The sequence below is a fragment of the Alternaria incomplexa genome (genome assembly GCF_024043165.1).
Source record: "Alternaria incomplexa strain BMP 0042 chromosome Unknown scaffold_17, whole genome shotgun sequence".
In the NCBI taxonomy this organism is placed as follows: domain Eukaryota; kingdom Fungi; phylum Ascomycota; class Dothideomycetes; order Pleosporales; family Pleosporaceae; genus Alternaria; species Alternaria incomplexa.
The window spans coordinates 322,484-345,711 of NW_026249866.1; the positions used below are offsets into that span (position 1 = coordinate 322,484).

Below are 23,228 nucleotides of genomic sequence, written 5' to 3' on the forward strand. Positions count from 1 at the left end.
TTTTACGACTCCCAATCTAACATGCGTCGCGCAACAACTTGTTGTACATCCAAAATCTACGAAGTTGACTTCTCCTTGTCAAGTATGTGCTGTTTGATCACTTTCTTTAGCTGGCTTGCAGTCTTCTTGCTCTGATCCAGCAACGCGTCGCGGTCTAGATTGAGCTTTTTCATCCCCTCCAGCGCAATAGCTGAGAGAGAATGCCTACGTCGGTCCTGATACTCCTCATTATCAACCTGCTGCCAAGTTCGCACCTGGTCGTACGGCAAGAAATCCGTGAACACGGTATTTGTGCGGTGGAAAGATGGTCTGCGGCCGTGACTTGGATGTCCAAGTGTGTGGTTTTGATTGGAAGCTTCGTCTGCGCTCTTTGCATGTGACTCTATATCTGCCTCGTCGTTCATTTCTATGAGTGCCTTTTGCGCTGTATCTGGGAGCGGCTTGCGTTTTACGAGAAATGCTGTTGCGCGTGGAGACGGTCTGAGGTGCAATTCGCCGTCGAAAGGCGATGTAGGCTGTGGTGGTGCGCCCGTATACCCAGCCTGTAACACAGCGAGGTTACTCTCCGTCAGCTGCTTCACGCTCTCAAATCGCTCGATGAAGCGTGTCTGCCTAGGCTTTGGAGGCATATCGGCGTATGCTGTACGAAACGATTGCTCTGTGCCGGAGGACTCACCATCCCAGTTGCTTGATTCGTTCGATACTCTCCGCTTTAGTTTACCAGATTCTGAGGAGTTCCGCTCGCTTGAAGGCGTGGTGGATGGTCCATGGAAGACCGCCATATCGTTTTGGAAGTTGGAAGTGAAGCTAACGGGATGTTTGCTGCCGTTTGGTAGATGTCCTTCTGAATCGCACTTGAGACCTGGCAGTTGAAAGTGTGCAGTTGCGATGAAGTGACTGGAACGTGTTTCTGATTCATTATGAAGGAGGAAGAACATGATAATAGCACTGTATGATCCAGGTGATTCCGCGGCGTGATAGAACTCTGTGATAGCGACAGGTACTTGTGCCCCGACTGTTTTACCACCCATATCAACTGAACGTGGCTTTGCCATTACTCTCGCCTGGTTCTACAATGTAGGTATCTAGCTTCTGAGACGTCTCACTTAACGCAAGAGTTCGGCGCTCATGGCTAGAGGTCTAGCAGTATGAGGTCGTTGAGTTGAGGCAGGCAAGTCTGCAAGTTATGATCCTGCACATCCTTACTGGTGATGTCCGCGTTTGCGTGCCATGTTCGTTTGCCCCCTTACGTGATCGGCCTGGCTCTTTCACCTTCACTCCCAGACTAGGTTAACCCGGATCGTACTATTTCTGAACATCGACACCTACTCCACTTTCTTCCACATGCACGACATGTCAGCCATCTATACCAACACCAAAGCGTCTAACATGACTCGAACCGAGTTTTGGCTTCTCCTCTTAATCGCAGCACTCGCTCTGTACATCCTATACTTTCACCTCGACGCCTCAATGACCAGAGTCATCCACAAGGGTCGTTCATCGCAAACGCGCATATCCAAAGAATACGGCCTTCGGGGTAAGCAATCCCAGAAAAAGAGGAACACTTTTAGGCGCTGAAGTTTCTGTTCCACCCACAGATCTAGGACAGGTGACACTGGATAACAGCCGCAATATCGGTATAATGCGGATCGGCGACACTTATATCGGCTTGCACAACAATCCTGGTCCCACGGATAGAGAACTTGCGACTTCTTCAGTCAGAATTTGTACCCCGGTACGCTCTGGATGTCTCGAGTACGTCGACAAGGGAGTTGGGCGGTCACCGAATGGGCGTGTGGTGGTCGTCTCGTCGACCATTGTTGGTCGAACCAGAGAGAATAAGGACATGGACCAAGGAACAGAGGGTGATGGTGGCAGAAATCTCGTCAGTTGAAGTGTGTCCTGTCAAGGGCGTTGCCGGCCAGATAGTCCACTTCGGTTCCTGGGAAACAGATGTCTCGGTGATGGATTTGAGGCTCAACCAGTGAACGGGCTTGATTCAGTTGGTAGAATGCGAAATGACTCGTTCGTTTGAATAAGCCCAGTCGCTGTGCTGGAGATGCTCAAATCTTTGCTTTAGGATGCAGCGTGATGAAGAGCGCGATCAGGCGTCGACGTGTGGGCTGCCAAGCTAGCCCACCACTTTACGCGTCGCCCGGACGCGTCCAACTCACCATCCACCGATAGCCGCAAATCCACGAACAACACCACGACTTACCCAAACGATGGCGCTCTTAGTAGACAAGCATAGACCACGCAATCTTGAGGCGCTCAGTTACCATCCCGAGCTTTCAGATCGTCTCCGAGCTCTTGTAAGGAAACATTGACATGCTCCATCGATTGCGGCAACTAACGCAACATTGTGTAGGCACAAAGCGGCGACTTCCCACATCTGCTCGTATACGGTCCTTCCGGTGCAGGAAAGAAGACGCGCATAGTCGCCACACTCAAAGAGCTTTACGGCCCCGGTGTCGAAAAGATCAAGATCGACGCGCGCGTCTTCCAGACTACCACGAACCGCAAACTCGAATTCAACATCGTCGCTTCCGTATACCACCTCGAAATCACACCTTCAGATGTCGGAAACTACGACAGAGTGGTCGTCCAAGACCTGCTCAAGGAAGTTGCACAGACACAACAGGTCGACTTGGGCGCAAAGCAGCGCTTCAAGGTCGTAGTGATCAATGAGGCAGACCATCTGACGAGAGATGCGCAGGCGGCGCTGAGACGTACTATGGAGAAGTACAGTCCCAACTTGCGATTGATCCTGCTCGCCAACTCTACGAGCAACATCATCGCGCCCATCAGGAGTAGGACGCTACTTGTGAGGGTTTCAGCGCCTACAGAGACCGAGATCTGTAGTGTGTTGAGCAAAGTGGGCAAGAAGGAAGGATGGAAGGATGTCGAGAGTCTGAACCAGAGGATAGCGAAGGACAGCGGGCGAAACCTGAGGAAAGCGCTGTTGATGTTCGAAGCAGTGCACGCTCAAAAGTATGGCTTCATCTCCTACACCTCCAGTCTCATGCTAATGTATCAACAGCGAGAAAATCACAGACCAGACGCACATCCCACCGCCCGATTGGGAAGCACTCATCCAGCAAATCGCCCGCCAAATCGTCGAGGAGCGATCTCCTCAACGCCTTCTGCAAGTCCGCGCGTCACTCTACGATCTGCTATCGCATTGCATCGACTCCACGACCATCATAAAAACGCTTACCTGGAAACTCATACCAATGACGGAAGATGCGCTGAAGCCTGAGGTCATCAAGTGGGCAGCGTTCTACGAGCACAGGTGTAAGATGGGCGCCAAGCAGATCTTCCATTTGGAGGCTTTCGTCGCAAAGTACATGAGATTGTACGAAAGGTATGTAATGGACTTCCAGAAAGTCATGCTTATACTCACAACTGTCGCAGCTACGCCATGGGCATCGATTTCGATTCGTCATAGCCGCACATTTACACGCATACCGTTGAGCCGTGGAGGAAAAGTAGTTCATGTGTCATCATACCAGGGTGTTCTGGCGCTGCAGAGCGCGTCTCGCGTTCGGCGTTTGGTGGTTACGTCATAGCATGGAGCTTTCCCCATACCTCGAGTTTCTGAGCTTCAATACCACTACCATCTCACACAATCCAAATCCTTGCACACGTTCTCCGCACACAAACCTTGCCATACCCACAGAGAGCAATCTCCAAACGTGCAAACATGTCAGACAAACTCATGGACACCGAGCCCGGCGGCGAGCGCCAGAACCAGTACGAAGGCGTTCACACCTTTGTCGAGCCTCACGCGAAGGAAGCCGGTCAACTAGGCGGTATGACTTCCTCTCTCCCTGTCAATGTGCAACTGCTAACCAATGGCTTCCGCAGATCCCTCAACAGGCACCTCAGTCAACAAGAAGACCTCCGACCCCGGCGCGCCCAACACCCAAGGCATTACCCCCGCAGACAAGATCCGATACGGACAAAGTATCCAAGAAGGCGGTATGGGTGGCAAGACAACAAGTTCAACGGGTCAAGCGAACGCGGAAGGTACGTCAGCGGCAAATAGATGTTGTAGTTGTGCATGGCAGGCTAATCATGAGCAGGTGGATTCGGTGGCACTGAGGCGTTGAAGGACGATGATGAGAATGCGGCGAAACAGCGGAGAGAGCAAGGATACGGTGGAGATAAGGACATGGACAGGACTATCGGCGCATAGTGGCAACAGGCTAGGCTTCACGAAATGAAGAACATGAGGGATGGATGCAACCCAACTATGATCACTTGGAGGACGGAATAATTTCAAGCAGAGCATGGACACACACACTAGTATACATTGATGATACAAAACGAGTACCCCGTCTGAGAGTGCCCATCTTATCATTAGTCCCAAACGCCATCGCTATGCAGCCGAACCTGTGCGTTACTCATACAAAAAGTGTCTAAGAAAGAGGTGGGATATCAGAGCAGAGATCAAAACCAGATCGAAGAAATGCAAGAACCTTCCACACAAGCACATGAAGCCAACCTCAACGTCTCGTAGCATCGTCAGCCCTCTGCTCGACCTTGGCCAACTTTCTCGCCAACGCTCTTTCTCTTTCCATAACGCTGGCTAGAGTGTCACCTCTCTTCGTAATACCTCCCAGGTCTGGTGCCCCGGTCGACATTGTACTGCCCATATCCCCTCGACTGACCCCGTTTCTACTGCCACCACCCCACGCACCAAGGCCCCATCCTCCGCCTGGAGCTACAGTCGGCCTGGTTGGCTCCCTGCTAACGAGCGCACCGGGTCCATGGCCATACATGCTGACCCGTTGTACCTTTCGAAGCCTCGACAGACCGTATACAGCGACAAAGAAGCCGAATACCGAGCACCAGGCGCTTATACCGAAGAAACCAAGATCAGACTCTTCGATGAAGTTCTTCAAGTTCATACCGTATAGAGCGGCGACGAAGGTTCCGGCTGTGATCGCGAGGGTAAGGATCGAGAATTTGAGGTCGAGAAGCATGAGGGAGTTGCGATTGGCATCGAGGATGGCTTTGACGCTGTGAATGGTTAGTGGCCAGAGGCTGGTTAAGAAGGATAGAACACATACATCTCCTCGGTGTTCCTGATGCTCGACACCAAGTTCTCAGCTGCTTGAACGATTTCGTCGGCGACCTTGTGGTAAGACTCTAGGAGCATCTCGACTTCAGTATGGTCGTCGTCTTCGCGCGTCTTGCCCTCGGCCTTTTCAGTCAGGTACATTGCGCTGAGATCGTCGTCCGCTTCCAGCAGTTCCTCGAGCGCGTTCCTCACTAGCCGTGCCTTTTGTTCGAAACTACCTAGCTTCTTACTGTAGATGAGCAGATACCGCAGCTTGTCCCTGTCTATGTCTTCTTCCAACTCCCTGAGAACTCTCACCACCGGCTCACTGACACCTTCGAACTCCTTTTCCAGACTCAGTGTTACGCTTATGAGGACAGCTTCAAGTGCTCGGAATTCGTAGGCGAGGGTGCCGTTGACGGTGGACTCTTTCTGGCGGAGTTTGAGATCGAGATCGTACATGAATACAGACTGCGACTTTGAATCGGTGGTGCCGTAGGCGTCGAAGACAAGTACACGGTTGTGCTTGAGGAGGACACGAAGGTTGAGGAGGTTTATCAGGATCGCAGACGGCCGGACGAGAATATGTGGGAGGAGCGACGAATCGATTTTGCGGAGATCGCGAGGAAGCAGACCGTACTATTCTCAACTATCAGTCATGTACTCTATGCAGGCCCGTTTCAATGCGTACCTTGGCGATCAGCTCGCTCTTCTTGAACTCTCCGCTAACAAGTGTGACATTGCCGTGTTCGTCAAGTTCGGTACACCGCATCTTGAGCTCGTTCGTAGGTCGCATTATACGTCCCAGACTGCTTCCGAACCCCGTTGAACCTGACGAAGGTTCATCCGGTGGCGGCTGCGGTGCTTGCAGTTGGGCCAGTTTTCGCATCTTTGCTGAGTTGAAGATATTCCACCCATTGTTCGAAGGCGTTGTAGAGAAACTGCGGTGACCCTGAGGGTCGATGTCTCTAACTGAAAGAGCCGTAGCCTGTGGAATAGCGAGCGAAGTCTCGAGGACTGGTTGCGAAACCTTCCTGGCCGGCAGACATTGCGAAGTTGCGAACGTCCTACTGCACTCTTTCTTCTTGCAACTTTGTGTCTTTATCCTGCATGTCGCATCTCCAGAAGCCCATCTCATCCCAAGATTGGTCCCATATCCGCGTCGTTGCTGGGTTGCTTGTGCGCATTGCGCCAGCGGTCGCTCGAATGCATTGGTGACTTGGGCCCTCAGGAAGCTCAGAACCGACGGTGATGGGGCGGCGACTCTATGAAGCAAAGTAGGCTTCATAACTTTCCATACGTAGAGTTCCGTATACGGCAGCGATCCATACGGTCGTTGTTGAAGTCGTTCGAGAATATCGCTCACGTCTCGCCCGCACGTCATTGGCGTTCGGCGATCTTGGAAAATCATTTTGCGCTAGTGACGTCACGTGCGGCCGCGTTCATCCCCGTGTATCGTTCGCAAACTGTGACATTGCAAACACAACGTCCGTTTTCTGCTTTCGGTATACCCCTATCGATGGCATGTCGCATCCGATATATAACGCGCTGATACGAACCCATCACATAACTTCTCGCAAGAAAGTGGCCAAGTTGAAAGCTGCTGCATCCAATTGTCACATCTACGCTCTACTACGCTACGGTGGCTGTCCAGGCATCATGTATTGCCAAGGCTCCGAAACGGGTGTAAAGGAATGGGTAGCGAGTGTTCAGAGACTGCGTTACAAGGATTTCCAACTCGTAAAGAAGCCTGCCGGAAAGGAGGTCGAAGGGAAAGAGGCGGGAGAAAACGTCGCGTATGGGAAACTAGAAGAAGTGGAGAGCGTGAAAGACTTCGGAGTTAGTATGCAGAAGATGGGTGTTTGGAATTGGTGGAGGAAAGGCATGGGATACGTGGGTGACGACTCAAGCTTCTAGGTCTTGAAAGCTACCGCGATACCAGGTCAATAGGTATACATGACCTTGCAATCACCGAAGGAGTCGGTAAAGGTACTTCTACGATTCGTGAAGTTGTTACCTCAGATCCGGTGGCGAACAGACGACGTCGGGGAAGATGGCATCGTTCAAGCTTCTCTCACCTGCCTGACAGCTTCGGCTATTGCTAGCTGATCTTCCGACCGATGATATATATACTTACCGCCTACGTGATCTGTTCCAGGACTCTACCATCAACTCTACCATATACTTTCGATTATACAGTATCGACGAAGCATCCCTCAAAGACAATCACGAGTCTCCAGGCCATCTACATCATGACCACACCATCAAGTGCTGTCAGCCCTGGCGATAGCCTGCAGAATACATCAGATGTTCAATCCACCCTTGCAGCTACGAACGATGACTCTATCTTCGGTAGTGGGTATTACAATGGAGAGTCACTTGAGTCCCACGATGAGGCAGTTGACCTCCAGAACAAGAGAAAAATTACCGATCCTGACCTCGAAATCGTTACGATCGACAGGAAGTACGATCTGACCCTGATCGTAGGGTCTCCTGAGCACGTTGGCGGTCAAAAGGCCTATCAAGTCAACAAAGGCGTCTTTCGACATGCTAGCAAAGCTTGGGACGCCATGATGAGCGGCAATTGGGCTGAGAGCAACATGTCCGAGATCGCCTTTCCTGAAGACTCATCCTACGCTTTCCATATTGTCCTCCGAATTGCCCACTGACAACTTCAAGAGCTACCTGCAACGCTGTCGCAGCAGGAGCTGGTACAGATTGCAATCTTGTCCGACAAGTACGACCTCGAGCGTCTCCTACATGCTGCAGCCGAGTTGAAGAACTGGATCCAACAACACAAAGACGGCGGCGTGTCTTGGCCTTCCGACATCGATCTTCAAGACTTCACGATGATTACGGCCGCGTTCGGGCTCACGGCTGACTACGAATACCTGGTCAATAAGCTGGCCATGGAGATCTCCATCGATAAAGACAAGCGTTACTGCGTGGTACACGATGATAAGTTGGTGCATGTCCGAGCTGACTTCCCCGCCCGTATCCAATGTGAGTACACAGGCTGAGATCAGTCAAGAAAAAAGATTGAACACCCTGGAGCCTACGTTGACGTTGGATCATCTACTTTGCATGTTTTCATCTTGATGTAGGCTGCAGGCCTGTTCAGTTTTTTCCTTTGCACGATACCCTACTTTTGCTATCTCATAGATGCTAATCCTGAATACAGCTCAAGCTAGTCAAGTCCGTACTGTGGTGCTCCAAGAGCTTCTCCAGACGTGCAAAACCGCCTTGCATAACACTTTCACCAAGGATGTCGGCAAATGTGGATCAAAACTTTGCCCATTGACCCAATTTGGCTTGGCAACTAAAGCATTGGATGCTGCAAAACTTTATCCACTTCCTGAAAACGATTCGTCGATGGATCTCAGTGTCTTGGCATATTGGGCCTTGTTGAATAATACCGGAACCGACTATGATGGTCTCCTACCAGCCCGCTGTCGGGCCGCAAAACTCAACTGCGTAGGAGACTACGGTATTCTGAAGGAAGCTCGCGAGATCATCAGGCGCTACGCCCATCAGGATCTATGGGCCGCATGGAAGGCTGTACGTATGCGTCCTTTAACTAAGACGTCCGACTAACGATGGCACAGAAGCAATACATCTGACCCGATACCAATTGGTCTCACTGTTCTGGCACCTCCTGAGTTCATCTTGTTCCATCGAGTCTTCCCAAAAAGTTACATGCTTTCCATTCTCTATCTTTGTTGCTGGAGTTTCGGATTACTTGATCTTAGCCAACAATAAAAGTTCATCTTTGTAAAATTCGTGTCATTGCTTACAGTATATATGCTACTACAACACCATAACTGCACAGATTATGAGATGATGTAGGCTCTTGCCCAATGTTCTTTGAAGGATTAGACACAAATCGTAGCTACCCCTAGTTACGAGCTCACCCCAACCGGATCTTCCTGCGGACTTTGTGAACCTCCTCTCTTTTCAAGTCCCTCTCACTCCCCAACAGGCAGACGCGCTCCCAATGGTCTCCAAAATTTCGGACGAGGAGTGCGCATCCATCACCGAGGAACGAATAGTACGACCCCATTTTGACACCTCCTCTCACGCTCGAGTCATCGAGTTCGGGGAAATGTAATGCCAGAAGTGAGCCGACGGGGATACTCTCCTCGGTCTCTACATTAGACACTGTGTAGCTTGAGATTTCCACTGCATTGAAGTACTTATATCCACTGCCAGATACCGTTGATGCGTCGATAGAGAAGTAATGTCTACCCGCGGGGGCCCACTGCTTTTCAACGACCCGAGATGTCAACGCATCGAGGTGGATGAACCGACTCAGCCGATCAGCGTTTCCATTCGATGATCGAACTTGAGTGTAGTCTTGCAGGTTTGCATAGTCGGCCTGATAATGGGACCACTTCAAGAGCCGACCAGATGCAAGTTCTACCTCGATATGAATGGCCTCCTCTTCAGTCATAGGTACGTGATACACAGTCTCCCGATCCATGTTAAGATGTTGTACACGAGCGTTCCAACCAGTCCAAGACCAGCTTGGAAATCCTTCCCGGCGAGAACTGGGACCAGTAACGATCCAGCGCAGATTAAATTCGAACCTGAGAAAGTCGGAAGGCGCTGACGCTGGGAAGGAGGTAGAGAACGGAATGCCCCACAGATGACAAATACCATGTTCCCGCCGATAGTATGCCAAGATACCCAGTAAAGCGTTGAGAATATCGCCCTGATACGTCAGGGTCCGTGTGGAGTAGTTGCAGATGCACTCCCATATATGCAGTTTTCTGAGTGAGTATTTCCTGAGATTCTCGTCCCGCGCAGTCCGCACAGTTTCCGGAACTGGATATCCAGTACGAAAAGACTCGGGCAGAAACTGCTCCAGACTCGCTTTGGCAATTACCCCTATCTCCCCTTGAACGCCTTCAGCTGACCCGAAGAATGTCTCCTTATCCGTGAAGTAGATTTGTCGTTGCGAGAGGAGGGCTTCTTGATACGTCCATGCACGTGTCGCCCAGATGCTAGAATGAATCTCGATAGACTGTGATAGCGCTCCTATACAGCCAAGTCCAGCAAGTTTGATAGAAGGATTCGGATTTCGTCGTCTCGAAATGCCCGGCAAACCATAGTTGGGATCGTTCCCTGCACATGCCACAATCGTGAGGAACGAGTTTTGGTATACTTCGTCCATCCTACTGATCTGCAGACTTCGAAGATGGCTACTTTCAGTTGATATACAATATCTGTCAACCCATAGATAACGGATACTCAGCGCGTTGCAAACATCGATGCTGTCTTGGATCGTATCTGGAAGATGCAGGGGCAACGTATTACCGTTGGTGTCATCTAATGTAGGCTGAACAGCACGTCCCCAGACGTAGCTCAAGGTTGCGTAAAGCTCTTCTTTGGGCAAGGGCACAAGCGTGCGCGTAGCACAGTCGATAACGGTGAGAGCTAAGCTCGCGTCATCCTTTCTGCTGTACCACCGAGCTTGTTGCGTGCATCTTTCTTTGTCTAACCAATAAGATATCGGTGCTAGATCCAGGCTTGGGGTCGGTACTTGGAGCTTGTGAGTTTGTGACTCTCCAATAGACACACACACAAATGGTGAGACTTCAAACTGTTCGGTCCCCGATTCGAGCTTTTTACATAAGCCGGTCATATGTAGACCTCCTAAGCTTCCCTCTTCTTGCTTAGGCGGGTAGCATTCGACATATAACTCCGCAGGTTTTCTCGCGTCAGGGGAAGATGCAGAGTTCATATCGATGGACCATGTGCCATCCGCGCCGCGTACTTTGCATCGTTCCGGTAAACATTCCATGTAGAAGTCGCATAGCCCACATCCTCCTGGGACTATGTACCTATGATAGCTTTCGTTGATGAGGTCGGTACTTCCAATATCCTTTGCGTCGGTAACGCCAAACAGACGCTCGATCTGAAGTTTCTGGCAGTTTTTGCAAAACGAACTCGGATTGACGACCATCATTGTCGTAACTGGAAGACCTCGTCTTTGTGGTGTATTTTGAAGGTAAAATATGATGTGTTCTCGGAAAAGAATGGGTTGCGACCTGCCAGCGTTTGTAGAGTATGGACCGAGCGCTATCTGCGACAATCTCGCTCTTCTCTGAGAGGAAGCCGCTTCTGTAGCTAAGAGAAAAACGATCAGGAAAATGCGATCATGATGAGTGCACGTTGCAGAACTGTAGGTTTGTGTGAAATCTTCCGTGGAGTAGAAGGCTGCATCACTGTTGCCTGTTGTTTCGCTTACGGCTGAAGATCACACCTGCAGGATGCCGCCTACGTGGCATTGCAATAATGTAATTGATTAATATGCGACGCTAATGCGCTATGAACGACTGAACAACTCTCTCCTCCACTAGTACTCCTTCGCCAACTTACTCCTCGCGCGGAGCAGATGTCCATACTTGAACATAACGAACGGAATCAAACTCAGCACAGTTCCGAACATCGCAAGGATCAAACCCGCATACTGACTTCCTACGTTGTGGAAGAAAGCGCTCGCGAAAAGTGGGGTAACAGCACCGAGCGTGTTCCTCATTAATCCCTGACCAGCGATAGCCGAGGAAGACGTCTCGCCGTAACAATCGGCAGTGTAGGAATATGTGCTCTCAAAGACGAAGAAGATACCGAATGCGATAGGTGCGAGACCGATGACGGGGCCAACCCAGCTCAGGTATCCGTATTGTGTGAAGGAGTAGATGAAGAGACCGATGGGCAGCCAGACAGCGCCGAACATGGCGCCATAGAGACGGTGCTCGGGAACGATGCGAACATTGGGGTCTTCTTGGAGTTGGTTGTACTTGCGCATCTGGAGGTGATGGGCGGCCCAGCCGAGGAAAGTACCAATGGCAAGAGAGATGTAAGGCAGGCCGCTGACACCTTCGGACCAACCACGCTTCTCGGTGAAGGTGATCGGGATCACTGAAAGGAATAGGAACACGACGGCCCAGCAGAAGGCAATCCAGAGACCGAAGGCGAAGACGACGGGTTCGGTGACAAGCATGCGGATAGCCTTGACGGACGAAGCCTTCAGCATGGACTTAACATCGGGGGTGTAGATGTCGTCTTCCGCGACGTATCGCTCATCGCCAGTTGCCTTTTGCAGCTGCTTGGCTCGCTTGTGTAGTCTGGCACCGCCGCGTGTCTCGGGGAAGGCGACGAAGATGAGAATCAGGAGGGGAATATTGGCGAGGCCCTGGATACCCTCAACCCATCGCCATCCGAGGGCTTGGTCGATGAAGCCTGCGTAGATGGGTGCAGCGACAGTACCGAAGATGGCGACGAAAGCGAACATGGCCATCGGTCGGCCACGCTTGTGGGGTTCGTACATGTCGTCGAAAGTGCCGCCGACAAGAATTGTACCGACGCAACCGAAGAGACCGAGTAGCAGACGGAGGCCGATGATGGTGGAGATGTTCTGAGCGAGCGCGAGACCGATGAAGATGAGTGAGAAGCAGAGGAAGGCACTGGCGTATACGATCTTACGTCCGACAAGCTCACAGAAAGGAGCCAGTACCATGGGTGCGATGGCACAAGAGATGTTGAAGGTGAACAGTCCAAGCTGACCGTAGATTGTGTCGACACCGAACTCCTCGCACATCCTGTTGATGCCCGAACTGTATGCCGTTGTTGCGAGACCGATGAACAGTGTCATCAAGTTTAGCATCGTGGTGATACTGCGCTTGTACCAGGGGTTCCAGTTGAACGGGTTCTCCTTGTCACCAGTTGCGAAGCTGAGTACGATATAGTCCTTGCCCTCATGGTGGACCATCTCGGTCAATGTAAGAGGCATGTCGCAGTCGACCTTCTTGATCTCGCCACAACCAGGATCGATGTCCTCGATATCATCGGTAAGATGCTTGCCGCCTGCGATTCTTCCAACAATGAGCTCGCCCTTCTCGTTGCGCAATACTTCGGAGTTCATGGAAGGAGCCTCTTCTTTGCCGTTGGCTTCATTCTCTAGTTTGCTGTTCACTCTGGAGAGCAATGCGGGTGTCGTTGCACCAGTGTTGGCAGCTGTGTTGGCAGCTGTTTGTTGTGCAGTCGTACCGGCGATTGTGGCGGCAATGGAACCATTGCGAGGGGTGGTGATCGAACCATTGCGAGGTGTGACGGGTGCACTGCGAGCAACTCTGTAGGAAGAATTCGCTCTCGACGCTGCAAGAGATGGAGGTCGCGATGACTTGTGGTTGAAGGAGGGACCGTAGTACCCAGACATGTTGATCGACGATTAAAGTGGAGGTTCCTGCTTGGAAAACAAAGGAATGGGCGCGGAGTGACGACCGTAATCAAAGAGAGGAATGGGATTTGGGAGACGGAAAGCAGATATGTATATCCTGCTTGTCAACACCGGCGAGGGACGGCATCGTCGCCACTAGGGGCGGTGTGTGGGATGGCATTCGTCCCGTCCATGGCCTGACCGTAAACACCCGACAGGCTGGCTCGAGGACGAAGGACCACTACAAAGGGGTATCCCAGGTTCATCGTCTTCGACGTCATAGTATCGGTGCACAAATGCCCAATAGATTCACTTAGTGCCATTACGAAGCGTGGACGGACGAGAAAAATCTGCTATCTCTAACGTGTACGGACACTATGTGCTCTAGCGTTCCAGGACTGTGAGAAGAGTTTGGTGTTGAGGCTCTGCGGGACTCCACTTAGTGGGCGGTCCGGTCGGCAGGATCACGGCATGACGTCGCGCGTGGATAGCCTATGCCAAAATTTGCATAGGTATCGGAGAGGCCTAGATTGTAGCCTATCTTCGGCAGCCGTGCATGTCCGAGCACGCGTGTAACGGGCGTTCAAGTGGTCTGATCCAGACGTTCTTCGCATATGACTTCAGTCACATCGATGATCGTTGGGTGACCTCCACCGTGTGCCTCACGATTTTACACGATAGCAAAGCTCGGTTGGCTCAGTCACTCCTGCATAATCTGTCAGATTTACGGGGCTGTCGCATAATGCATGCTTACTTCATATATATGCCTGTTCCACCTTGAGGCAATACTGACCTCTCCGATGACAGCGCGAGCTATCTCGTGTGAGATCTTTTCGACCTCGAGTATGTGCACTGGCGACTATAGCGCCATCTGACGATTGCAGCGTTGAACAGATGAATGCGAGATGCATGTAAGTCGAAGCGACGGTAGAAGCGTTGCTTCTCGGATCCCAGGTGGCACGTGGGAGAGTGGCGGGTTCGCATCTGCACGGACTAGACGTCCACGAGCCGAAGATTACCCACGACTTGTTATTGCTGCTGCGTCTATTCCAGTCCGGCCCAAGACTTGTTCAGCACAAGCACTTATCAATAGAGGAGACTGAAGCAGTGCGCTGGCGGTCTACTGCAGTGAAAATCCGAGAATTGAAGCTTTCACGAGGCATTGTATACATCGAGATAAAGTCGCTCACATCGGTCTCTGAGGTGTATATATCATTCATTGGTGAAATGTGGTGCGAGCGACGAAACAAGGTATCGTGACTACAATACTCTGGGTGCAGAACCGTGTTCCTCGTCGATGACGATCACCGTCCGTGGCAGTTGTCAGTATGATGACACCAATGTAGATCCGTATAGTCGGCGCAGTGTCCATGCTTACTGCAACGGTATCGCTGCATACCCCAGGAATGCGGCGAACCTCCAAGGTTAGCGACTTCACTAAGATGACGGAACGCGGCGTGATTAGACAGAACTATTCGTAGAGGACAAATCCGATGACGTCCCCACATCATCAATGCGATCATCACAGTTTGTACGCGGCGCGAGGAACGATGTGTTTGTTTTGTCATGATCGTGCCATTGTTTTGTATGATTCCCTGATGAACCCCTGGTCGTTATGAGACCAGCATCCGAATGCTGCAGTGAGCCTTTCATCGGACCATGGCTGCCGATGCAGAGAAAACCCTCGAAGAACTCCACCCAATGCTCAATGTTCCCTTAAACCTCAGCAATCTCTCGGAGACGACGGATCGTTGACCTGGTGGCGGCGGCAGCGGGAGTACTGTGGGTAGCGGTTAGCGCTATCTCGATGACATCTGCGGCGAGTCTTTGCACAACGGCGCATGAGCGTAGTGGTGTGCGGGGAGTCTTACGAGACGGTGTAGGCTCCTCCAGCGGTGGTCTTGCGGCAAGACCTGCAGTTCCAGATACCGACGGCCTCACGCTTGACAGAGTTCTTTCCGCAGAATTGGCAGACGTAGCGGGCGTGTTGTGTGATCTATCGCAGGTGAGTGACTCGTTCTACTGAGGCTATACGGGTCGTGTGGGATTGCGCACCTCCATCTTCTTGACCCTAGATATTGTCAGTATAGCTGTCCCTGGCTCTGCGATTGCGGCGAGGGAATACTTACTGCTTACGGAGCGAGGCACCGTAACGGGTACCGTACTTTCCGGTGATGCCGACCTTCTTTGTGCGCTTCGTCATTTTGGCGGTTGTGATGAGTCGACGAGTGTGGAAGCGTTAGGGTGTTGAATTCGATGACCTTCAAAGTGGTGTGGGGCGCCAAAAATCGCTAAACCGGGGTCTTGGCGTGGTGCGGCACCGGAACAACCCTGCCTCCGGTGCGAGAGGCCTGAGACACCGAGACACAGCATTCCATCTGATTCTCGAAGTAATGCATTATCGTCGCCGGCTTCTGATCAAGCAGTTATGAGGCTTTGTATCACACAGATGTCACAGCTGCATCCTGCACCCAAGTCTCGTTGTCGCGCCGTGTACAGCCGAGTCCTCTCGCTGAGGCTAGCACACTTTCAAACTGTTATCCCAACTAGAATGAGCATTGAATCCTCTCATACTAAAAGCTGCGGTTGTATGAAAATCTGTCAGTCTGAGAGTAGTTCTCGTGGAGTCTCTAAGTTGGAACGCGCGGTTCAAGGGCACGAAGGGCTCGGCAGTGACACCTGAGTTTCGCAACAACATCTCAGACACAGTACCGTCTCGCCTACTTGTCGCAACCCAGAGGCAACCAAGGGTGTGCCGCTGATGCGCGAATCTCAGTAAAGCCGATCGTTTGTCAGAAGCGCCCGGCTGCCTGATTGCCGAAACGAGATGAAACCAAAACAGCTGACAAGCACAGCCGGGCGCCAACAAACCACCCAAAATGGTGCGATCGTGCGCTTATCGCCTGGAGATCAAGCAGTATTCAGATGCCAAGGTCTATTTCCACCGGCGTCTGCCGGACACAACGGTCTTCCGGGGTTTGGGGCGCAGTGGACTGTGTGGGGAGGACTACGCGGCGTGAACATCGCCGTTGGAGTACAGAGTATGCAAACATGATGGAAGGGATATATATCCTGGGGCTGCATTGTACTTTGAGAGGGAGTATAACACCATCGATTAAGCGCGCTCAACCCTAATCATTCCCACCTAGCATTCTCTCAAATCTACACAGTATGGCTATTCGCTTCCTCAAACATGCAACTTTTATTGCTGCTTTCGCAGCATTTGTCGCAGCGCAAGACGACACCATCATACCCGAAGACTTAAGATCAGGCTTCCGTTCAGGCGGAGACGAAGTACAGGTCTCTTTTACAGGCGAAGCAATTAATGGCTTCAAGGATGGGACCGTGTTCGAGAAAGATGGTTAGTCTTTTAGCTCAACCTAGGCTATAAAATCTAACATCGTGTAGCTGTAGCAAAGGAGCCCACATTCGCTCTTGGCGATAGCAGTGGCATCTCCCCCGGCACCCTGTACACGATCATCATGGTCGATAGCACATGTCCAAATGCTCGAAAACTCCACTACGCTCGGGCGAACTTCAAAAACAACTTCGACATCACCAACATAGAAACTGATTCACCTGCTGTTCTGGATTACGTTGCTCCTGGCTCCGTCGGCGAGAAAGGAGACGACCGACAGTACAGTTTCCTGATGTACACGAACCCAGGACGGAAAGAGATTACGGATCTGCAACTACCAGGAGACGACGAGGCCTTTGATATTACAAAATTCCAAGACGACAATGGATTGGGGGACGCGATGGCTGGAGTAGGGATGGTCGTGAAGCTTGGTGGTCAGGCAGACTGTGCAGGTGGCAGCGCAGAAGCGTTACCTAGTAGCCTGCCAACACCGAGACCAGCGAGTAGCACGACAGCTAGAGTGTCTACTGCTACTGGTGGATCAGATGCGGCTGCAAGCGCCACACCCACGGATAACGCGAACGTGCCTGGAGACGCGGCCTCGCCTTCTTCAGCTGCGACCCCTACCCGTACATCGACAGCATCAGGTGGGCCAGCGAACTCGGTCGTCCCGTCGAGCGGCATTCCTCCATCTTCAGCCGTAGAACCCCCGGCTACTGTATCAACAATTGTTTTGTCCAGCGCGGAGGGAACAGGTTCTCCAACGGCAGCTGCTACTGCGCCAGAGCAGACTGAGAATGGTGCCCTGAGAAAGATGTATTGGCCAAGATGGGCTGTGGTTTTCGTATTGTTAGTTTCTGGTAGCATGTTCATCTCATGAGTCAGGGAGTAAGATGTAATACCATGGAGGAATAAATACCGACATGATTTAGCGTTGCTTTATTACACGTACAACAATATGAGCTTAAGCTACTTAATTACCTCCAAGCGAAGCCATATCTGCGATTTCCATGCAGGCCCCCTCTGTATAGGTCCGGCCGCCTTCTATCTACAGTCATTGTACAACTACCACATTACATCTTGATCCTCCATTTACTCTTTGACAGCCTCCGCGTAACTCTTGTCCAACGAGCCATTCTTCTTGATCAGCTCTCCAACGATGAACGGTACACAATCTTGGGGGCCGTAGTACTTTAGATCAAACTTATCCCATTCACCTGCGTCCCTCAAGAAGTCTAGCGTATGCCTCTGGAGTTCACACCCACCCAAGAAGAATGGCCATCCAAGGATCGTATACACCAGTTGCATGAAGCGTGCAGCGACTCTACCTTCGGTTCTCCAGGGATTCGCTACGTGCTCGCAGATCACCATGCGACCGCCAGGCTTGAGCAGGTTGTATAGTCCCTTAATAGTTTGCTCTGGGTGGGGAACACCGCACAGCACGCGAGTGCAGCAGATCTCATCGAATACACCATCAGATGCCAACCCGCCTTTTCCACTTACATCCAGGATTCCGCTCTTGTGCAATGCTGGAATCAGACTCTCCGGCTCCGCACCACAGACCATGGCGCGGAACTTGCTACCAAACCCTCTCTTCTCCGCGTTCTTCATCAACCCTGGATGTAAGTCTTCGGCAGGCTCAGCCCCGTACACAGCACTGATAATATCCGGGTTAAAACGTGAAAGCATCTCTCCGGATCCAGGGCCGATGTCGAGGACTACGCCTTTGCACTGGGACAAAAGCGAGAATGTAGGGCCGGGCATTTCAGCAGACATTGCTTCGCCGTTGTTCTTCCAGAGGCGGGCGAATGCCTTGAAACGGAGTTTGGTGATGTTGAATAGCGAAAAAGGGCGCCAGTCATAGAACACGACTTCAAACATGGTCATTACGAAGTCTACGTATAAGTCAGTTCGGGTACCCTAAATGATAGTTGCAATGCTACTCACGATATGCTGCTATGAAAAGCAATATGGACGGACGAAGAAGCGTCGGAATATGCTCGCCCAGCCATTGTGACGCCGTCATGATTTCTTTGAATCCTGTGTGTCTCGGAGTTACGATTATAAGATACTTCGGAAGCGGATCCGCGGTCGCAACGGCGATCAATCGATGAGGATGCAAGAGCAAGAGTGGAGGAAAGGAAACAGAAAACAGAATCCAAAAAGGAACATCATCAGCTAAGCTCCATGTCCTAATGGAACGCTCGGGAACAAATGCTAGTCAGGCATTGTGGTAGTCGATGACATGATAGGTCAGTTGGGGGGTTCAAGATACGGACAGGGCGTGTGTGACGTCGACGCGCTAGTGGCAGGAACAACCGAGGCGCGGATCTGAATAATGCGCATCGTAGGCTGTCACGGCTGCGACCAACAACACATTAGCAGCTGTCACTACACACAATGGCCGAACCAAAGAGAACGCAATTCGCGTTAGTCACGGGGTAAGTACTGCTACAAGTCGCGACAGTCGTAGGCTTAGCTCTTCCCGGCTCCAACTGACGCGAGCAGATGTACGCCCGGCGGCATTGGGCACTATCTCGCGCTGGAATTTGCCGAACGAGGTCAGCATAACACCATGTCTTCACGATTCTTGGTTGCTAATCGGTTTATATAGGCTTCCAAGTCCTGGGCACCGTTCGCGATCCGTCCAAATGCACCTCGCCGCACTCCAACATCACATATCTACCCCTCGAACTCCCCCACAAGGAATCCATACGCGCACTCCACCAGCGCGTCACTGAGATCACAGGAGGCAAACTCGACGTACTGTACAACAATGCCGGACGCAACTATGTCGTACCAGCGCTGGACTACGACGAGGATGAGCTGCAGGAACTTTTCCAAGTCAACGTCTTCTCCGTCATGGAGATGTGCAAGACCTTTACCCCTTTTGTGGTCGAAGCGAAGGGTACAATTGTACAGACAGGGTCGTTAGCTGGCATCATGCCTTATGTGTGGGGTGCACCATACAATGCCTCCAAGGCCGCACTACACGCCTATTCCGACACCCTACGCGTCGAACTCGCTCCGCTAGGCGTACGCGTCATCAACGTCGTGACTGGCGGCGTCACATCGAATATTGCGCGAACACACCGAACCCTGCCACCGGGCTCCTATATGCAACCGCTCGCTGCGGAGTACGAGCGAAGATTGAAACACAGTCAAGAGTTGGGCATGGATACGAAGCAATACGCAAGCAGTTGCGTGAGGCAGGTGCTTGCTGGAGACGGCATACTCTCCAAGACGAGATGGATATGGGAGGGCAAGATGAGCTGGGTCGTGTGGTTCGCGTGGACGTATCTACCGACTGCGGCGCTTGATCTTTACTTCACAAGGACGTTCAAGCTGAACAAGCTGAGAGGGACTGCTGGGCCGGATAAAAAGACACGATAAGGAAATGCGATGGCCATGAGCGGCTGCATTACAGTCAACACTGGCCGTCTGACAGCACTGAGACAGCGCCAAATAGGCCCACTTGCCGTGTGATTCAATCTCTTTCTGGAACTGGTCGCTATGTGGTCGGAATACGATCAGAACATAGCAAATTCCACCTTCCGAAGATGAAGACTCATGTGCCGATGGGGCCATATTGAACAGGATAACATACGTCATATGTGCCTGGTGCAAGCGAATGTACCTGTCGCTCTTGAGAGGCACGGTTTGAACGACTGAACATCGTTACCCGGCAACGTGCATGCATGCGCCAAGAGTCTTAGCCACGTATGAATCTCCCGTTTCTTTGCTGAAAACGATGCTCCAACCTTTACACACACATATTCCACACCCATACCATTCATGGACATAAACCCACAGCATGTCTGCCGAAATCATTGCAAGTCATTTTATGCTCCCCGACCTTCCCAATGAAATCCTCACTATCATTTTCGATCACTTATTCGACGATCAGCGCCAGCAAGCTGAGCTGGATAATGATGTTCGCGAGTACAACCTTTCAACCACCTACTCAACACTCTACGCTTTAGCGCGCACCTGTCGCAGTCTGTCTCATGTCGCAAGGGACATTCTCCGTCAGAAATGCGTATGGGAATTCCGGCACCCGGTCGGACCTTTCGCACAACGAGCACACACCGAGGGGTATCATGGTAAATATCCAGATTGCAGGCACATAGAGGTGTTGAGCGATGCTAGGTGGGATGGAAGGTCAATGTACGACGGACTGGCAGAAGAAGAGCTCAAGGCAGCTTTGGCGACCCAAGAAGATTGGCCAGAGAATGTATGGGAAATACTTGAGAAAGATCCCGCTCAAGTTCAGCTTGCATTACTTGTCGCGAGATCACCCAATCTGCGAGAGTTCATCATGGGCGCTCTGCACATAGAAACGATCCCCGACGAGCTCCCCATATGGCTTTATCCTATCGTCCAGGGTGCGCAAAGCAACTTAGTCAACGCCACACACGATCCAGTCTATGGCAACCTCCAGATTATCGACACAGACATGCAGAATGTCATTACTCCTCTTGTAGGCCACCTTTTTGCTTTACCAAGTCTTCAAGTGGTTCGTCTGAACGCTATGACGGATTCATACAAGCTGGCCGAAGAAAATATAAAATGGCCAGTTCAGAAGCGGTCTTCGTCGGTCTCGACGCTCATACTCTACGGCGTCGACATCCCGTGTACATGGACGAAGCTCATGATCACTTCCTGCAAGCAGCTATCAAGATTTGAGTATGCCGGTCCGAAGTATCACGGGTCAACACATGTTTTACCGAACATCATGTCTGACCTTGAGCAACAGCAAGACTCGCTGCGGGTTTTGCACCTTGCTCCAGAAGATGATGACTGTTGGGATGAGCCTGATCTGACCCACGCGCGCATCGATGGTTTCCACCGATTACATGCCCTGGAAAACCTCTCTACATCATTTCGAGTACTCCTTGGTACACCGCCTATGAACTATACCGGCGAAGGAAATTGGAAATACCCTCGGATGCGGGATATACTTCCCCATGGGCTACAAGAGTTGTTTCTGTCTACAACGGCTACAATGGTATCCCACAACTACCATGATGGATATTACGATCTCTTCAAAAGCGCTCTTCCCCTACAAGCAAATCGTCTAAACTTGAAGAAGATCCGCGTAGCATACTCAGACATGATCACAGGCGCTCATTTGTTGCCCTTCAATTTCTGGGACATCAAGAACTCATACGTTGCACATGGAGTGGAGTTTGACTACTCTATATCCATCAGCGCAGATCGAGATGGTACGTGAGCTTTCAATCCAGCCCTTTCCATTCATCCATTTACCGCAAATGCTATTAGCAAACGTTCCGGTATCGGCATTACCTTGTGCCAACGTTTGTCACTGCCTTGACTACATATCACTAACGTTTTTACATAGAGCCGGGACTATCTCTTACAGATGCGCACATCAACGATATGGTTTCCATGCTCAAGATTTACGGGCCGAAGGCAGTCGAAATGGCTCATCACTTCAGTGGTTTCGGAAGCCAAATAGTGCAGAGATTGCTATCTGAACTAGGCTATCCCACAGATTGGATAAGCAGCGAGGAAGGCCGGAAGTATATGTTCGCGTCGTGAGCTATTTATAAGCTTAGCATCACTAGCAAGACCCTGGTTCCCCGAGTTCCTTCATCCTGCTGAGTAAGACCGATGCTTGTTGGGGTAGACAAAAAGCTTAAGTTTTTGCTAGTTGAACGGGACCAGCGCACCGAGCCGGACGTCTCCGTTCTGTAATGTAGCATCGTATGCCTGAAGATCTCCCGTGTCAGACATATTCTTGGGTGAAGCAACGACCTATATCCCCGTTCCTTTCTTCCAATACACCAAAACTCAAACTATGACGTCGTAACTACCTAGGTACTACATCCACACTCCGCCTCACTAACGGAATCTCGCTCCGAAAAACATAATCCCACCTGCAAGCGAAAACACTCATCGCAGCCCAACCCCACGAAGCGCCACAATGGCCTCAGGTACATGACACTTGTACCTCCACCACCAGAACCCACAATCTCGTTCTTTTTTCGCATCGACGATGAAAGGGCGCATCGCATGTGATGTATACACAATGTTCTAGTGTGTTTCCACGCACAGCCCACCCCAATTTAATATATATTGCGAGCATACCCCAATAGCGCCGTTTTCGCGGATCAGGTACCTATATCAGCCGGTTGTTGTTACCACGTGAGGGAATGCGCACCTTGGCGATCGGACGGTATGGACTATGTGGGGCCAAGACTACCGTGCGCCGTGTATGTGGTAGTGCGTGTGGGATGTAGTGGGTAGGTAGTACTTGCGAGGATGGTGGGTGCGATGGTTGGATCTGGACCTTGGGGCGGCTGGTGAGCCGGCTGTGTGGTAGTTGGTCGGTATCGTTATCTGAGACTTGTATTACCACCGAGATATGGGATTTCGTTTTGCTGACTGTGTTATTGGATTACGTTGATTTCACATGCAAAATTGGTCCAAGGTTGAGGTTGATGTGATGATGCTGTTTTCGTTTTTTGCTGTTTTGCTTCCATTGCAACTAACTTGAAAGTGAATCAAGAAATGCCCTTCGTCTACCCAATGCACCTCTAAGAGAAAGTCCAAAACTCCAT

General features: G+C 51.2%; 11 protein-coding genes across 11 annotated transcripts; 6 read left to right on the forward strand and 5 right to left on the reverse strand.

Annotated features, from left to right (window-relative positions):
• Window positions 1–56: 56 nt before the first annotated feature.
• Window positions 57–1,031, reverse strand: J4E90_009751 (uncharacterized protein; the record flags this gene model as incomplete). The annotated part of the gene is made up of 1 exon (XM_051439269.1): window positions 57–1,031. One exon carries the CDS (start codon window positions 1,029–1,031, stop codon window positions 57–59), a length of 975 nt encoding a protein of 324 aa, XP_051286873.1.
• A 1,194-nt stretch (window positions 1,032–2,225) lies between these two features.
• Window positions 2,226–3,448, forward strand: J4E90_009752 (uncharacterized protein; the record flags this gene model as incomplete). Its single annotated transcript, XM_051439270.1, has 4 exons — window positions 2,226–2,312; window positions 2,369–2,991; window positions 3,041–3,364; window positions 3,415–3,448. The coding sequence occupies 4 exons, from the start codon at window positions 2,226–2,228 to the stop codon at window positions 3,446–3,448; spliced, it is 1,068 nt and encodes a 355-aa protein (XP_051286874.1).
• A 255-nt stretch (window positions 3,449–3,703) lies between these two features.
• On the forward strand, window positions 3,704–4,198 carry J4E90_009753 (uncharacterized protein; the record flags this gene model as incomplete). The annotated part of the gene is made up of 3 exons (XM_051439271.1): window positions 3,704–3,812; window positions 3,868–4,029; window positions 4,086–4,198. 3 exons carry the CDS (start codon window positions 3,704–3,706, stop codon window positions 4,196–4,198), a joined length of 384 nt encoding a protein of 127 aa, XP_051286875.1.
• A 310-nt stretch (window positions 4,199–4,508) lies between these two features.
• J4E90_009754 (uncharacterized protein) lies at window positions 4,509–6,449 on the reverse strand (the record flags this gene model as incomplete). The annotated part of the gene is made up of 3 exons (XM_051439272.1): window positions 4,509–5,025; window positions 5,076–5,704; window positions 5,757–6,449. The coding sequence occupies 3 exons, from the start codon at window positions 6,447–6,449 to the stop codon at window positions 4,509–4,511; spliced, it is 1,839 nt and encodes a 612-aa protein (XP_051286876.1).
• Window positions 6,450–7,317: 868 nt separating this feature from the next.
• J4E90_009755 (uncharacterized protein) lies at window positions 7,318–8,659 on the forward strand (the record flags this gene model as incomplete). The annotated part of the gene is made up of 3 exons (XM_051439273.1): window positions 7,318–7,602; window positions 7,747–8,068; window positions 8,247–8,659. 3 exons carry the CDS (start codon window positions 7,318–7,320, stop codon window positions 8,657–8,659), a joined length of 1,020 nt encoding a protein of 339 aa, XP_051286877.1.
• Window positions 8,660–11,423: 2,764 nt separating this feature from the next.
• On the reverse strand, window positions 11,424–13,286 carry J4E90_009756 (uncharacterized protein; the record flags this gene model as incomplete). The annotated part of the gene is made up of 1 exon (XM_051439274.1): window positions 11,424–13,286. The coding sequence occupies one exon, from the start codon at window positions 13,284–13,286 to the stop codon at window positions 11,424–11,426; it is 1,863 nt and encodes a 620-aa protein (XP_051286878.1).
• A 1,716-nt stretch (window positions 13,287–15,002) lies between these two features.
• Window positions 15,003–15,489, reverse strand: RPL43 (60S ribosomal protein L43; the record flags this gene model as incomplete). The annotated part of the gene is made up of 4 exons (XM_051439275.1): window positions 15,003–15,066; window positions 15,158–15,282; window positions 15,342–15,357; window positions 15,416–15,489. 4 exons carry the CDS (start codon window positions 15,487–15,489, stop codon window positions 15,003–15,005), a joined length of 279 nt encoding a protein of 92 aa, XP_051286879.1.
• Window positions 15,490–16,457: 968 nt separating this feature from the next.
• J4E90_009758 (uncharacterized protein) lies at window positions 16,458–17,524 on the forward strand (the record flags this gene model as incomplete). Its single annotated transcript, XM_051439276.1, has 2 exons — window positions 16,458–16,647; window positions 16,695–17,524. 2 exons carry the CDS (start codon window positions 16,458–16,460, stop codon window positions 17,522–17,524), a joined length of 1,020 nt encoding a protein of 339 aa, XP_051286880.1.
• A 212-nt stretch (window positions 17,525–17,736) lies between these two features.
• On the reverse strand, window positions 17,737–18,670 carry J4E90_009759 (uncharacterized protein; the record flags this gene model as incomplete). The annotated part of the gene is made up of 2 exons (XM_051439277.1): window positions 17,737–18,539; window positions 18,592–18,670. The coding sequence occupies 2 exons, from the start codon at window positions 18,668–18,670 to the stop codon at window positions 17,737–17,739; spliced, it is 882 nt and encodes a 293-aa protein (XP_051286881.1).
• Window positions 18,671–19,044: 374 nt separating this feature from the next.
• Window positions 19,045–20,037, forward strand: J4E90_009760 (uncharacterized protein; the record flags this gene model as incomplete). Its single annotated transcript, XM_051439278.1, has 3 exons — window positions 19,045–19,085; window positions 19,153–19,205; window positions 19,259–20,037. The coding sequence occupies 3 exons, from the start codon at window positions 19,045–19,047 to the stop codon at window positions 20,035–20,037; spliced, it is 873 nt and encodes a 290-aa protein (XP_051286882.1).
• Window positions 20,038–20,679: 642 nt separating this feature from the next.
• Window positions 20,680–21,877, forward strand: J4E90_009761 (uncharacterized protein; the record flags this gene model as incomplete). The annotated part of the gene is made up of 2 exons (XM_051439279.1): window positions 20,680–20,683; window positions 20,775–21,877. 2 exons carry the CDS (start codon window positions 20,680–20,682, stop codon window positions 21,875–21,877), a joined length of 1,107 nt encoding a protein of 368 aa, XP_051286883.1.
• Between the last annotated feature and the right edge of the window lie 1,351 nt (window positions 21,878–23,228).